The sequence below is a fragment of the Equus quagga genome, unplaced genomic scaffold (assembly GCF_021613505.1).
Source record: "Equus quagga isolate Etosha38 unplaced genomic scaffold, UCLA_HA_Equagga_1.0 HiC_scaffold_168_RagTag, whole genome shotgun sequence".
NCBI classification, from domain to species: Eukaryota; Metazoa; Chordata; class Mammalia; order Perissodactyla; family Equidae; genus Equus; species Equus quagga.
This window is the reverse complement of record NW_025792838.1, coordinates 33,169-46,772: the sequence shown is the minus strand read 5'-3', so window position 1 is coordinate 46,772 and position 13,604 is coordinate 33,169. Positions and strand designations below refer to the sequence as shown.

General features: G+C 37.0%; 1 protein-coding gene across 1 annotated transcript; it reads left to right on the top strand.

Annotated features, from left to right (window-relative positions):
• The first annotated feature begins 9,080 nt into the window (after positions 1–9,080).
• LOC124232017 (vigilin-like) lies at positions 9,081–12,859 on the top strand. Its single transcript, XM_046649009.1, is given in 2 exon segments — positions 9,081–12,419; positions 12,422–12,859. Coding segments are annotated over 2 exon segments (3,777 nt in total).
• Positions 12,860–13,604: the final 745 nt, after the last annotated feature.

Below are 13,604 nucleotides of genomic sequence, written 5' to 3'. Positions count from 1 at the left end.
TTGATCAGTGATGATTTCAGAGAAAGATCTTTATCAAAAGGGAGGAACTGGTAAATTAATAAAGGAAACCAACTGAAATTGGAGTCACGGAGCCCTTTAAAAAGAGATCTCATGCCATACCACTCATTGCCAATTACCCCAAACAGAAAGACATCAGTTACTACCCCCAACATGAAGAGATGTACCTTGCATTCCCATACAGGACTTGCAAGTACTTTACTACTCTAGCAAGAGAAAGGGAACTTCCTTTTTGCCCAGCAGCAAGTCCAGCCAATGGAAAATGCCGCAGCTTAGCCAATGAGAAGACATTATCACCTAAACTTTTACTCTCCTCCAACGCACTTTCATTTCTTTTTTCTTGCTGATGAATTCCTTTTCTTGTCCTGTCCTCCTTATTGTAAAAGCCTGCCATGTTGTGTAACGCCTCAGAGTATCTCTCTGCCTGCCAGCCGATTCATGAATCATTTAAGGAAGACTATTAAATCTTCAAAATTACTCAGTTGAATTTTTTTTTAAACAAACGTTTTGCCTGAATAGGTCTAGATCTTAGCCTACTTCATTATTATTCATAATGGTAATTAATGTTAACATTATATATGGTAAAATTTTAAATTGGTTCATGTGTTTAGCTCTGAAATTATTCTTTTCTTAGTATTTTTCTTAATCTATTTGTAGTAGTCTACTTTTCAGTAGCGTCATTAAGAATTATGACTATCTTATGAACCCTTGTAAGTTAATCTTCTCTAATCTCTTTCACCATAAAAACTTTTATGTCATAAGCCTTCATGCTTTGTTTTGATTTTTCATTTTATTTTATTTTTATTGCAGTAACATTGCATTACAACATTATATAACTTTCAGATATACATCGCATTATATTTAGAATTCTGTGTGGATTACATCATGTTCACCACCGAAAGACTAATTACAAGCCATCACCACACACTTGTGCTTAAACACCTCTTCCACCCTCTCCCCTCCCCCGTTTCCCTCTGGTAACCAATATAATCTGTGTTGCAATGTGTTTGTTTGTCATTGTTTTTATCTTCTACTTATAAGTGAGATCATATGGTATTTGACTGTCTCCCTCTGAATTATTTCACTTAGCATGGTACCCTCAAGATCCATCCATGTGGTCACAAATGGCCGGATTTCATAATTGCTTATGGCTGAGTAGTATTCTATTGTGAATAGATACCACATCTTCATTATCCATTCGTCCTTTGATGGGCACCTAGGTTGCTTCCAAGTCTTGGCTATTGTGAATAAGGCTGTGATGAACATAGTGGTGCATGTATCTTTACGCATTTGTGCTTCCAAGTTCTTTGGATAAACACCCAGCAGAGGAATAGATGGATCATATGGTAGGTCTATTCTTAATTTTCTGAGGACACGCCATACTGCTGCATCAGTTTACACTGGTGCAGTGTAGAGGATGTGGTGCGAAGGGTCCCATTGATCTGTGTGTCTGTTTTTGTGCCAGTACCATGCTGTTTTGGTTACTATGGCTTTGTAGTGTATTTTGAAATCATGGAGTCTGATACCACTAGCTTTGTTTTTTATCCTCAGGATTCCTTTGGCTATTTGGGGTCTTTGTTGTTCCATATAAATTTTAGGATTCCTTGTTCAATTTATGTGAAAAGTGTTGGAACTTTGATCAGGATTGCATTGAATCTATAGATTGCTTTAGGAAGTATGGACATTTTAACTATGATAATTCTTACAATCCAAGAGCACAGAATATCTTTTGGTTTCTTTGTGTCTTCTTGAATTTCTTTCCACATGTTGTATAGTTTTCTGCGCACAGATCTTTCACCTCTTTGGTTAAGGTTTTTCCTAGATATCTTATTCTTTTTATCTTTTTTTGAGTAAGATTAGCCCTGAGCTAACATCTGCTACCAATCCTCCTCTTTTTGCTCAGGAAGACTGGCCCTGAGCTAACATTCGTGCCCATCTTCCTCTACTTTATTTGTGGGATGCCTGCCACAGCATGGCTTGACAAGCTGTACATAGGTTCACACCCAGGTTTCAAACTGGTGAATCCCGGGCAGCCAAAGCAGAATGTGTGAACCTAACCACTGCACTGCCAGCCGGCCCCTTTAATGTTCAATTTTGAACCTGCAGTTGAGTGGAATGTGACTTTAATATTCTACTTTAGGCCAATTCTGGTACTGTGTAGATGTGGCCAGGTTGTTTTTTTTTTGTAAACTGTGATGTCAGAGAATGTGTCATAATTGAGTCTATGCTGTCCTGTCAACCTTCATGTACACAGTGCCTCAGAGCCAGCTTAGAGCAGTCTGTTAACTCATCCTTTCCAGGTAACATGTTTTACTTTTTTCTGGAGTTTTTTCAGTTCTTACTTTATGTCTGACTTTCGAATGTTCAATCAGATTATGTATAATTATTGGCATCTTTCGTTTTTATTATTTTGGTGTGATTTTGTTTAACTTACATCTTCTGTAACTATTTTGTCTTTTTAGTATAATTGTAATGATCTTTCTCAGCTGTCACCCTTGTATGTGCTGGCCACTCGGTTATTGTTCATCCCAAGTTATGATTTTCTATTTCTTTAATCTCCATGTATTTTATAGCACAATGTGTGAGCACTTTTTTTATTTTTGGTTTTTGCTTTGAATTTATATCCATCACTTGTGTGAATCTTTGATATCCTAGCTTAGTTCAAATTGAGCACTGAGAACATGTGGCCATCTTGATTGGTTTTTCATTATGAGATCAGAAACCCAAAATTCTAGATTGTCATGACAACAACTTTCATGTACACAACGTTTCAGAAATGAATTAGACAAGGCTGATGATTTCCTCTTTCCAGGTAATATATTTTTTTATCTTTTCTGGATTTTTAAAGTTTCTAAATTTACCCTTGATGTTGGAAAGTTTCACTAGATTATGTCTATAAATTGTCTTACTTCATTTTTATATAGTATGTTGTTTCATTTACATCCTCAGCTCTGGAATGTTTTTATTTTTCTAATATACTTGTAATGTTCTAATTGTCAGCAAACGTCCTTACATATGGTGTCAATACAAATAATCAATAATCATTCTATTGCAAGAAAAAGGGAGAGAGTATTTTATTTGAGCCAAACTGAGCACTATAGCCTGGAATTGCAGCCTTCACAAAGGAATGAAGCACTCTGGAAAAGAGTGATTTTCAGCATAGTTCTATAGCCCTTCCAAACAAAGGGACATACCCCAAAGCATGACAGGGCTCCATTCTTTCAAGGGTTCAAAGAGAGCTTTTATTACTGATTAGCATTTACCCAGTGGGCCGACATGACCCCAGAGCTATGGAAAGTGAGACTTATCTTCAAAGACTGCTGGGGGCACAGGAAAGGAGGCATCGATTCTCCTCTTAAAAGAACATTCTTTACTTTGGATTATGATTAAAGTACATATACAATGTATGTTTGATAAGCCCCAATTAGGCCTTTTGGTTCAAATAAAATTTCATGTTTAAATCAGCATGGCTTCCCCATATACTTGAGTATATGAACATTTTCTCATATCAGTGCTTGTGCCTCTATTATTTCTTCTTCCAAGTTACTCATTTCTTATGTGTTCAATCACCATGTATTTTATCTCATAATATTTCTGTGCCTGTTTTCTTTTTTAAAAAATTTTTATTTGTATCTCTCACTTTAATATCCTAGCCTAGGCCAATCCTCACACTGTAGACATGTAGCCATGTGGGTTGGCTTTTTCACTGTGATGTCATAAACTCCCTCAAACTTCTAAGTTGTCCTGACAACCTTCATGTACACAGTGTTTCAGTGCCATCTTATACCAGTCTGATTATTCATCCTTTCCAGGTAATACAGTTTTACTTTTTCTGGATTTTTGTAGGTTCTGACTTTATCCTTGAACTTTAAAAGGATCTCTCTCTTCTATCTAGATACTGGTTTCTTTCCTTTAAGATTATCCTTGTTTATATTTGTTATATTACATGTATATGGCCAAATTGGTTGACTTTTTCAATGTAAAGTGATAGAGTCCCTCCAAAGTTGAAGTTGTGCAGGCAATCTTCTGATGCACACTGATACTGTCATCTCACATCAGTCTGCCAATTCAACCTTCACAGGTCACATATTTTTCTTCTTTCTAGATTTTGGGAAGTGTACCAGATGCATTCATGAATTGTAATATTCTAATTTTTCTTCTTCTTATACATATTTAAAATGTATCCTCACAATTTATACTTATTTATGATCGCTGTGAACACCATACCTTTAAATCTATAATTATTAATTATAGTAATATTATGTATTTTTGTGTTTTAATATCACAATTACATGTATATAATTATATGTGGTTATTCAATTTTCATCTCCTAGTTGGTGCAGTGTCACTTTAATATGCTAGTATAGCCTAATATCACTCCTATGAACATGTTTGTACATTGGTTGGGTTTTATCTTAGGTGACAAATTCCATCAAAATTCTGTCTATGGTTCTGGCCTAGTGGTGTAGTGGTTAAGTTCACATACTCCGCTTTGGTGGCCTGGGGTTCATGGGTTTGGACCCGGACATGGATCTAGACCCTGCTCATCAAGCTATGCTGTGGCAGCATCGCACGTGCAAAATAGAGGAAGATTAGGGTGGATGTTACCTCAGGGGCAATCTTCCTCAAGAAAGAAGAGGAAGATTGGCAACAGATGTTAGCTCTGGGCCAATCTTCACACACAATTCTGTCTAAATTGCCCTGGCATTGTTTGGATGCACAATGGCTCAAATCATACTCAGTCCAGTCTGGCAATTTACCCTTTGCAGTTATATTGTTTTCTTGGTGGATTTTCTCAGGATTCTTCGTCTTCTTTTTGACATTTGAAACTTCTACTGGATTGTGTTTTGATATTTGCCTGGTGATGATGATGGTGATGATGATGGTGTTGGAGGATGATGTTTTTTCTAGCAACTTCTGTGTATGCCATCTTTATTTCATCTTTCCTCGTAGTTCATCTTTTATATGGTCTCTTTTACCAGCGGTATTTTATAACATATTTTCTGTTTCTTTTCAGATTTTTAATTTTTATTTACCAGTTGAGTGGAATATATCTTAAATATAACTTGGTTGGGTTGAATATTTTATGTCACAGAGTTGCCAAAAATTTTGCACAATTTTGCACATTGTCCTGACAGACTTCAGGTGCACAGTCTTTTAGAGATAACTCAGGTCCATCTGATAATTCACACTTTACAAGTAAAAGATACACGCACACTTAAACTCATGCACACATGGGGGTTTTTGTAGGTCTACACAATAATACGTTGATAATTAAATTGAAAATTCAATGGACAGACCACTGACTTTTGATTATAAAATCACTTAAAACAAAAATCCATATTTATTCAACACTTTTTATTCAATCGTTAAGCCATTAATTTTTTAATTGTCAAATGGCCAGGTTTTAAAATATTTGCAAGACTTTCTGAGGGTATTTCACGTGTATATGTGTAAGTGTGTTTCTGTATTCATCTTTTATTTTTAGTGCCAAAGTCCATCATTAAAAACATAAAACACTTTTATATTTTTACATCTCAACAGGTTTACAGTCAAAGCAGAATATTAAAAAAAAGACTGTTGAATTTGAGAGTAAATAAACTATTAAATAATTCAAATTCTACCTAGAAATTCTATTGATGATGTACATTCATCTCTGCTTGGACATTCATATTGCACTGTAATTTTTTTTTATTTTTCTGAAAGTATCTATTAATTCTCAGCAACAGTTGGTCTATTTGCTTTGACAGCATATCAAAGAAAATCTTTTTGACCTTTTTTGACAATTGTATTGCAGGGAGGAGCCAGAATATCTAAATTTGTAATGTATCCTGAACTTTATTTAGAGGGGAGGCCTTTCCTATGCTCTTAAAATCCAATATAAATAAGCTATGTTCCAATGTCCTTATAGTTCCTAGGTTTTGTTTAATAGCGAACACTGTATTTTAAATACAGACCTCTGAATGTTTCAGGTAATGAAAAACTAAAATTGTTGCCCTCTTCTCCCTCTTTTCTCTTTCTGCAGTCTTGCTTATTCTAATATATGCTCTCTTGTTGGAATGCATGAATTGCATAGGCTTTTTTTACTCTTTTTTTGTTATTTTTGTTGCTCTGCTCTGACTGAGTTTCAAAATTCCTGTTCTCTAGCTCACTGATTCTGCCTTCCATTTGCTCTACTCTGCGATGGATGATTTTTATTGTATTTTTTAAATTTAATTCATTGAAGTCTTCAGCTCCAGAATTTCTGTCTGTTTTTATGATTTCTATCTTTTGGATAAATATTTTGTTCATGTATCTATTTTATAATTTCATTGAATTGCCTTTCTGAGTTTTCTTGTAGCTCGTTGAGTTTCTTCAAAACAACTATTTTGAATTCTATATCACCTAAATTGCAAAACCCTGTGCCATTGAGCTCAGTTATTTGAGAATTACTGTTATCCTTACTGATGATATGTTTCCTTTATTTATTATGATTCTTGTAGTTTTGCATTGCTACTTTCATATCTGAAGTAGGAGAAACCTTAAAATCTTCAGTGGTTTCCTTCAGATGGAGTATACTCTTTGTCGATGCTGTTATACATGGATTTTTTTCTCCTTTTGTATGAGTATACCTGCTCCACTCTTCATGCTGCTCTTGTGGCAGAATTCATTGGTTCTTACCATCCACCAGGCTGGCTACTGGAAACCTCTCTTATTTTCCAGAAGGTAGTGCTATAGCTCAAGTTTGTGGTTTCTCCTTTGTCCACAATCCTCGTCTGTATTTCTGATAGCACTCTGATTACTGGACTTGCTTTTGTCACTGCATTTGGGATCATGTACAAGGAGCTGGCCATAGAGTAGAGGCAGATGTGGGTTTAGCATTCACAGCATTGAGGGTACCTGCAGACTTGTTGGGAATCTCTTCAGATGAGATACTCCTAAAAGCTCCTGGGTGGACTTCCTCTTGAAGATTTGAGTACAGTCCACAGGAACCATATTGTTTTAATGCCATTTGACATTGTCTGCCTCTTTCTGGATATCCTCTTTTCTCCTAATTATGGAGATCTCCCTTCACTATTCTGAGTCCTGCTGGAGAGAAAAAGAATTCTCTAGCAGCCTCCCATTCTACTGCAGTAGCCAGGCACTCACTCACTGCTCTCTTTTTTTCTTGCAGAGAGGTCTCCACCACCAGATATTTCATCCCTTTGCAGTGTTGCCTTGTTGGGGGAGGAGTGCGGCATTAGGAAAGTTCCTGTTACCATCTCCATTGTGACCAAACGCATATTTTTTTTTTCTCCAGTGGCATGCTGGAATTTCCGACTTGGGAAGCCTGAATACCTGCAAATTCTCTTTCATTCATGGATATCTGCCCAGGTCAGTGCTTTCCAGGTTTTTTCCTGACTGTGGCAAAGGGGGTGGGGGAGGTTTGTGGCTCTGCTAGTTCCACAGCCCAAACTGAGGTCTGTCCACCTCTTACCAGATGCACAGGTGGGTGAGACTCCTCCTGGGTGTTTTGGTGTATTGTGCTGGATCCCACAACTCCAAAAATGGTGCTTTTGTTCATAGGTAGATATATAACTTATTGTTAAAAGGTGGGGGACGAAAATGAGGAATATCTTATGCCACCAAGATGCTGACATCATCTAATATTTGGGTGCTTTGTGGAGAATAGGCCACAAGGGGCCAAAAGTAGGAGTGGTATAGCATTTTAATGCTTGTCACAGTGCTGACATGCTGACTTAGACTAGGAATTATAGGTTTGAAATGATGAGAGAAGGTCAGACTCAGATTAACAAGAATGTTATTACTATGCATGTATAATGTGAGAGAAAATGAGAAGTCAAAGATGACACCGCATACTTGGTCTGAGCAACAGGAGGAAAGCCAGGTACCATTTTCTGAGTTTCAGAATATTCCAGAAGGAAAAAGACTGAGAACAAAATCAAAAGTCCACTCGATGTATTAAATTTGAAAGGGCTATTATCTATTCCAGTGGTGATACTGAGCAGGCTTATGCCTATACACATTGCAGCTCAGGGCTGGGGTATCATATTTGAGGAAAATCAGTCTACCAAATATAGTCAATGTTATGAATCTAATTTACATCACATATGGAAAAAGATAGACAAAGAAAAGAGTCCAAAAGAGCACCCTATAACATTTCAATATGGAGAATCCCATTGAAGGTTTTGGAGCCAGGAACGAGATGGACTCAGAAGAGTTAAGATAAAAGTAAATAGATCTGAAACATTATTCATCCATAAAAAGGATTATACTACTAATACAAGCGATAACGTTTGGGAGCCTCAAAAACATCATGCTAAGGCAAAGGATCAAGGTGCAAGAGGTCCAATGCACTATATAAGAGCATTTTTATAAAATGTCTAGAAAAGGCAAGTATATAGTGAAAAATGAATAAATTAGTGTTTGCCTAGATGTGTGTGTGGAAACAGAGTTACCTGCAAATGAGCATGAAGGATCTCATTGGGGTGATGGAACTGTTCCATGAGTAGGTTGTTGTGAGAGTTCCACGGCACTGTAAATTAACTAAAAATCATTAAATTATATGCATAAGTGTATGAATTTTATAGTATATAAATTATTCTTCTACAAAGCTGTTAAGAAAATTAGGGAGCCCTGGAAAATGTGGTATCATTGAAGATGAGAGAATTATATTTTTCCAAAAGTAATATGAAGTTAACAGCAATAAGAGTCAAAAAAATGATGACATTCACTTAGAAAAATGAGGGTTGTTGATGATTCTGATAAGCGAAATTAAATGATTTCTTTCTGTTGTTTAGCAAAACGGTGGCTGTTTCTTCACAGTCTCTATAATTTAAGACATCTTGGTACTTTCATCAGAGTCGAATAGCTAAAACTTGCACACTTTTGTCAAATTGTGTAAATAATAAGATTTTATTTTTTATTGACTTGAGTTTAGGGATGAACTTGGAAGGAAATTACATCTTTAAAATGTTTATTTTTCACACACAGTAATATGAAAAAAGACAGCTACAAGAATTTTCTGGCTTCTGAGCATTTAGCTGCAACATATCTAAATTGAATGCAGTTAAAAATCAACAATGAGCTCCAAAGAAAATTTGACTGAGCACCAAAGTAGGTCCATTCAAAAAGGCAATTATGTCACTGCTTTAAATTCAGAAGAACATATTGGCACTCCAACCTACAAAGGTAAATTCAGTCAACTCTTAGAGAAAACAAATTGGTTGGAAAATGCTCAGGAACCTGCTGAATGCTTGAGTAATAATAGTCAGCCTATCACAACCTCAGTCATCACTCAAGTCTTTCATGTGCCTCTGGAGGAGAACGAGTATGTGAATCAGTTTGGTAAAGATAGACGAGGAAAATTCTACCTAGATATCATGCAAAAGACTGGTGCCAATGTAGAATTAATTTTTGTCGAAGACCAGGGCCTCTACATTATAGTCTCTGGTGAAACAGAAACTGTCATGAAAGCTCAGAAGGAGATTTTTACATGGTTTCAGGATCGAGGTTTAACTGCAGTGTCCATTCCCGAAGAACAGCCGTGCTTTGTTACAGGCAAGACTGGAGGAGAAATGCAAGACTTAGAAGAAAAAGATGCAACCTACATCCAGAACTTATGCCCAGATAACCACAGCAACAGGATTAATACTGTGGGCATCAAAGAGGTCATGAAGAAGGATTTACATGAAGTCCTAGGTATGTCTACTGATCAAGACAAATGTGCTGTAGAGAAGTTAGATGAGAAAAAAGCATTTTTTCCTTCCACTCCTGGACCATCCAGTAAAACTTTTGACAAAATTATACCAGAAACAGAGGCACACATCCATGTTCCACCACCTAGTGTCAATCAGACACAAGTAGGCTTTACTGAAAAAAAGCAGCAGCTTAATGAGGCTCAGGCTTGTGTAAAGGAGATTTTTGACAGCACTAAAAAGAAAAACACACCCATCAATGCAGAGATGAAATTTCAGCACAAGTGTACCATAGGTCCCAAGAGAAATTCTGTGCAGGAGACCTTGCAAAGAAGTGGAATTTCAATAGAGATCTTACCCGTAGAGAGCATGTCAGCTTCTGTGACAGAGCAAGGTGAGCCTGGAAGCTCAGGGCAGGCATTTTCCAAAGCCAGTTCGAAGACCGAACTTTACACTGTTTCCTCGATCTTTGTACCTTCCTGGCTTCACAGATTTCTTATTGGTAAGAAAGGTTGTAATATATCTGAAATCACACACAGCATGCCAAAAGTTCACATAGAATTTACTGAAGGAGATAAAATTACAATAAAAGGACCAAAAGAAGATGTGAATTATGCTCAAGAACAAATTGAGGTCATAGTCAAAGATCTAATTAACAGGATGGATTATGCAGAAATCAATGTTGACTGTAAGTTTCACAAACATCTGATAGGGAAGAATGATGCCATCATAAAGCAAATTAAAGAGAGGAATAATGTTTCTGTGCTAATGTCACCTAAAAATGTAAAGAATAAATTGATTAGAATTGAGGGGGAATCTCAGGGAGTCCAACAAGCCAAGAGAGAACTTCTTGAACTTGCTGGTCATTTAGAAAATGAGCACAGCAAGGATTTAATCATTGAGCAAAGATTTCACCCTGCAATCATTGGGTGGAAAGGTGAACGGATCCATGACATCCAGAAGAAATTCCCAGAGGTGATGATTCATTTTCCTGACCAAGCACAAAAAAGTGACACAGTCCAACTTAGAGGGCCAAAACATGAAATAGAAAAATGCACACAATATTTGGAGAATGTGGTGGCAGACATTGTAGAGAGTAGCTATTCCGTAACTATTCCCAACTTTAAAAAGCCTCACAGAAATGTCAATGGAGAAGGAGGTGCAAACATAAAAAAAATCTGTGCAGCAAGCAACACCAAAAGTAATCCTCCATCGGCAAGTGGCTACTCAGAAGATATTGTCATCAGTGGAAAACCTGCAAACTGTGAAGTAGCTTCTAACTGGATTCTTCCAACTCAGAAACATATAACCAATAGTTCAGAGGTAGAGATTTCTATTCCTTCCAATCTATACAAGTCTCTTACCGATTCTAAAGACTGTTTGATTGGTGCAATCATGCAAGAATGTGGAAGGATCCACATCCACTTTCCAAAAATGGACTCAGGCCTTCAAAGAGTCATTATTAGGGGCCCTGCCCAAAGTGTTGAAAAGGCCAGGACAAAACTGCTACAACTAGCAGAAGAAGAGCAAACCAAGAGTCATACTGTAATTCTCCACGTCAAACCACAGTATCACAAATTCCTCATGAATAAAAATGGTGGCAATGTTTCCAAAGTCTGTAATGAGACTGGAGCGCACATCATTTTCCCTATCCCTGAGGACAAGGATCAAGAATTGTTAACTATTAAAGGAACAGAGAAGGCTGTCAAAGATGCACAAAAGGGACTAGCGGCACTAATTACAAATCTAGATAACATTGTAGAGGAGGACATACTGATAAATCCTGTTGACCACCATCATTTTTTCATGAGAAGAGGCCCGGTTTTTCGCGAGATAACTGAGGAGTATGGTGGTGTTAGTATTAACTTTTCATATTCAGGAAAACAGAGAAGCAAAGTCACAATCAAAGGAGCAAAGCCTTGTGTGGAAGCCGCCAAAAAGCACATTCAGGAGATTACTGGGGACTTGGATAGTCAAGTCACAACAGAATGTATTATTCCCCAGAAGTTCCATCATTTTATCATGGGACAAATGTGTTCTCGAATCCAACAAATTACTAGAGATTATAATGTCCAAATCAAATTCCCAGATAAAGAGAACTCAGTTACTAATATGGATCCAACCATTCAGAAAAATGAGGAAGAAGTTAGGGAAAAGAGCACTACGGAAGCTGCTTCTATTTCCCCAAGGAAATGTGACACCATACTTATCTCTGGCCAAAAGGAAGAGTGTGCAGCAGCCATGGAAGCCCTTGAGGCTTTAATTCCTGTCACTGCTGCACTAGACGTGCCCTTTGACCCTCACCATTATATCATTGGTCAGAAAAGAAGAGAGATACGAAAGATAATGGATAGGTTTGAAGTTAATATACACATGTCAACACCTGGATTGTCATCTGGTATCCTTTTTATCACTGGCCTTGCTGCAAATGTGGAGCAAGCCAAAGCTAGGTTACAAGAACTTGTCAAGGCTTTACAAAATGAAGTAAAAGATCGAGCATTAAGAAATTTTAAACTCAAGTTCACAGTAGACCCCAAATATCACCCTAAGATCATTGGTCACAAAGGGGTAGTTATTACTCAGATTTGCTTGAAGCATAAGGTTGCTATTCATTTTCCACGTAAAGGAAGTGATGAGACACAAGACCAAATCACCATCACTGGATATGAAAATAACACCATCGCTGCCCAGAATACAATCATGAAACTGGTGCATAAATTTGAAAAAAAAGGGTTACTAAGCAAATCCCAGTAAACCATCGTGTTCATGGCCAGGTTATTGGATTCCATGGAAAAACCATTCACAAAATCATGAATCAGTTCCAAGTAGATATCCATTTCTCTTCAAGACGATCCCCAAATCTAAATGTTGTCACTGTGACTGGACTCCCTAATAATGTCACAAAAGCCACTGCTCATATCCTCAATCTTGAGAAACATTATCTGGCTGTTATCAAAAAGCACGAGTCTCAACAGGAGCCTATGAAGAAGATCTCTCTGTGCAATTTATCCTATACTCCATCCAAGGATTTTGTAGTAAAAGATCTTCCCCGTACTGCAAACACAACTGAAATTATCCCAGACATAAACACGCCTGAAGATTTTCCCAGCTTGGGGAATCAAGTGGGTCCTAAGACTCACTCTTGGAGATGCAAACAAGAATGAACAACAACAACAAAAAAAGCGAAATTGTTCCAGCAAGCTTAAACATCCCATCAAAATTTGTTCTAAACTGACATAGCTTCTTGATCATTGGCACATTTCTTACACTGTTGTCTCCAGTGCATTCCTCTTTAAATTCTGCAGACTATGTTATAATAAAGATAAGGTGCTCAATTCTGTGTGTTTGCAGTAATTACTAACACAGAGTCTAATTTCCACTCAGAAGCTGTTTCTGATATTTCTTTTATGAAACAGAGTTTCCATTATTTTAAATGTAGTTCATTAAAATATTAAACAAATACCACATACTTCCTAAATTTCATGGTCTGCTTAGCAAGTCATTATTCATTTATCTTTCCTTATGAGAAGTCAACAATATGGCAAGGAGGTTACATCTGTGTCATCATCCCAAGGCATAAATTTTGGCTTTGCAAAAACTAAAACAGATTGTGCTATTTTTACTCTTTTTTCATGTGTTATTATTTGCATTACTTCCCGTCTTCTCTTTTGTAGAGTTGAACCAGTTTCTTCGACAACAGTTAAAATGTTCATCTAACCTGGCTTATAGAATAGTGATAAAAATAAGCTTTGGACAGCACGATTACGTGCTGAGTGTTCTGTTGGAGTGATTGCATATCCAAAGTAGCATGGCAGTGATGTTAGAGGAGACAAAAAAGACCAAGGAATGTAAAGAATATCAAACTACCTAGAATTGCTTTGGTTTTTCAGACAATGTTTCTAACTGCCA